Genomic DNA, 2,555 nt, shown 5'->3' on the forward strand with positions numbered 1-2,555 from the left:
TGACAACCACCATATCATAGCCCCAAGCCTCTGACTGCTGCCACTTGATTGCCTTCTGCCGGTAGAGCTCCTACTACTGGCAAATCCTTGCGATCTTGCTTCTGGTCTACCATACCACGCAAAACTTCAGCCGCTTTCGAAATGCCACCCATTTGATACACCACACGAAAGATTTCCTTGCGGCTCACAGGGGTACTATCAATCACATCTGGATCCTGAACTCCAATTGTGCTGCTGCCTCGATGAGTCGCTCATCTCACAGTGACACCTTGTCTTCTTCTTCCAGTATACAAGACATCCCTGCCTTCACAAACTCCGAAGGACCACATCTGGTGATCAACGCGTACACTGACCCCTCATATGACTCAGCATTGCTCTGAAAAGTGGCTAACATTTCCTGGTAGTTCTTGTGCTCCTCATTAAACCCATAAGCCAACAACACCGCTGCCACACATAAGCGCGCTTGAACATCTGCTGCAGGTAAATTAGGAATAGCTGTTTCCTTACCTTCTTCCGCAGTCAAATTGGCTTCCTCCACTTCTTCTCGTTCCTTGACAATTGCTACAACCTGTGTAGTAAGTACACGTCGAGTAGCTATATCTCAACGTTCTCCCTCCTCAGGGAGGGGGACGTTGTTCATTTTTTAATAATTGTAAACAGTAATCCTAAGATTGATGACTCTCAAAACGAGTCATCAGTCATGTGCTGTAAAAACAGTAAAACCCTAAAACCCAGTTTATCAGATTATTCTGATAAACTGTAAAACTTATAATAGACCTAAAATAATCAAACAAACTACGTACTATAGTATTCTGACCACACCTGGCTGACAGTAGTTACTGCTATAAGTTTCGGTCTATCAAGGCGATATTAACGCCATAGAGTAATTAAACGCTTAGGTTGAGTATAAGTATAATTAAATTCAAAGTAAATAAATGAAATGAGTCTTTAGTAAAGTTAGGTATGCCTCGTGAAAACAGCAATGCTCTGAAGGATTGTGAGACTGAGGCATTGCCTGTATATAATCCTCTCAGTACTGTTGTCGCCGAAGGGGTTTTATTCAGTGGTTCGTTGTCGCTCTGTTAGAAACTATGGTATGTTTCGTTGGGGCGAATCCGAGAGACTCATAAAATCCTATCTTTAGAAAAAAGAAGAAAAAAAAGGAAAAATACTCTTGATGTCCTTAGTTATTGTCTTAACCAATAATTTGCCACTTATCAAGAATTGCCGACTTAGCCTTGATCAGACTGGCACATCTGGTTGGCTGAACGGAGGATAAACTAAGCAACGCTAATAGTCCTTAGAAACCTATGTTCGGTTGAGCCATCTCGCTACCGAAGTATTCAGATATAAATAGATTTGGAAGGTTAATATAGTTCTATTAATAGAACTGGACCAAATCTTATATTTGGTATTTTACTGGGGCCTTTTGATGGCCCTGTCCAAATATCTGATATATAAAATGGAAAAGGTATTTAATTAATAAGAACCGTTAAAAACTATTTAAGGAAAACTTAAGTTTACGTACTTTTAAGTGTACGTTTTACGTACTATCAAGAGTACGTTTATATTACAAGATTCTAATGTGGAGGCCCGGCTTTTACACAGCCTCCACCCAGCTTTGAGACCCAGGAGAAGCAAGTTGCTCACTTGAGCTGATTATGAGTCAAAGAGCGAGAAAGGAAAACGGGTCGAAAACCTTATGTAGCATAACGTATAGTTAATGTTTCTCGGGCGGAGAAGTTAAGCGTTCTCGGTTACCTTGTGAGTTTTGAATTTAGGTCCAGTAGGTCCGTGGTGGTCGACTGGACGTTTCTTACGCTTCAATGTTTTTGGAACAAATGAAGGATGAGCATTAAAGCTCGGGATAAATGCTGTAGGCGGGTATGTTTAACTTCCGTGCCTTCAGATTATGGAAACATGCTATCTTTTTCAGCCTGTGACTTATGTAGGCGTTTACGCCATTTTCTGTTAAAGGCCTTTAAATAGTCCTGATTGTCAAAAGCGTCTGAAGTTAACTCAGCGATTGTACCGTCTATAAAGCGTGTACGATATTATGTATGTCTACCTTTATCCGTTCTCCATATAATATCTTTGAATTGGGAGCGGTCAAAAGGTGCAGTAGAATCATATCTTCTTGCGAGAATAATCTCAGTAGTCGGAATTCGACAAGTGTCTATATTTAAAGCACTAGAACCGTCGGGGTTATTAATCTCATAGGTTCCACTTTTAGTGTCGGCTACAGAGATTGTATATGGTCCTATCCTTTTAGATGTTAATACAGTTGCATCGGAATATGTTGACGGATGTTAACTCTGTCTCCAACCTGATACTCTGCTATCTTTTGGGTAGTATTCCATCTATTTTGTCTTTTTAATAAGGCCGCATTACGTGTCTCTCGCAAGCAAGGATATACAACGTTGTGTATGCGTTGTACCTTCTCTAACCATGTAATGTTTTAGGTAGAGCATCCAGGACCAGCTACTACAAGTATGACAGTGGAACTAAAGCGAATTATGCCACGATGGTGATCAGGTTCGTCCTTGTTAAAGGGT

General features: G+C 40.7%; 1 protein-coding gene across 1 annotated transcript; it reads right to left on the minus strand.

The window, feature by feature from the left end:
• Positions 1-268: 268 nt before the first annotated feature.
• On the minus strand, positions 269-568 carry SARC_13574 (hypothetical protein; the record flags this gene model as incomplete). The annotated part of the gene is made up of 1 exon (XM_014292295.1): positions 269-568. A coding segment is annotated over one exon (300 nt), but the record flags the coding sequence as incomplete, so codon positions are not given.
• Positions 569-2,555: the final 1,987 nt, after the last annotated feature.

This window comes from Sphaeroforma arctica, assembly GCF_001186125.1.
Source record: "Sphaeroforma arctica JP610 unplaced genomic scaffold supercont1.3450, whole genome shotgun sequence".
In the NCBI taxonomy this organism is placed as follows: Eukaryota; class Ichthyosporea; order Ichthyophonida; genus Sphaeroforma; species Sphaeroforma arctica.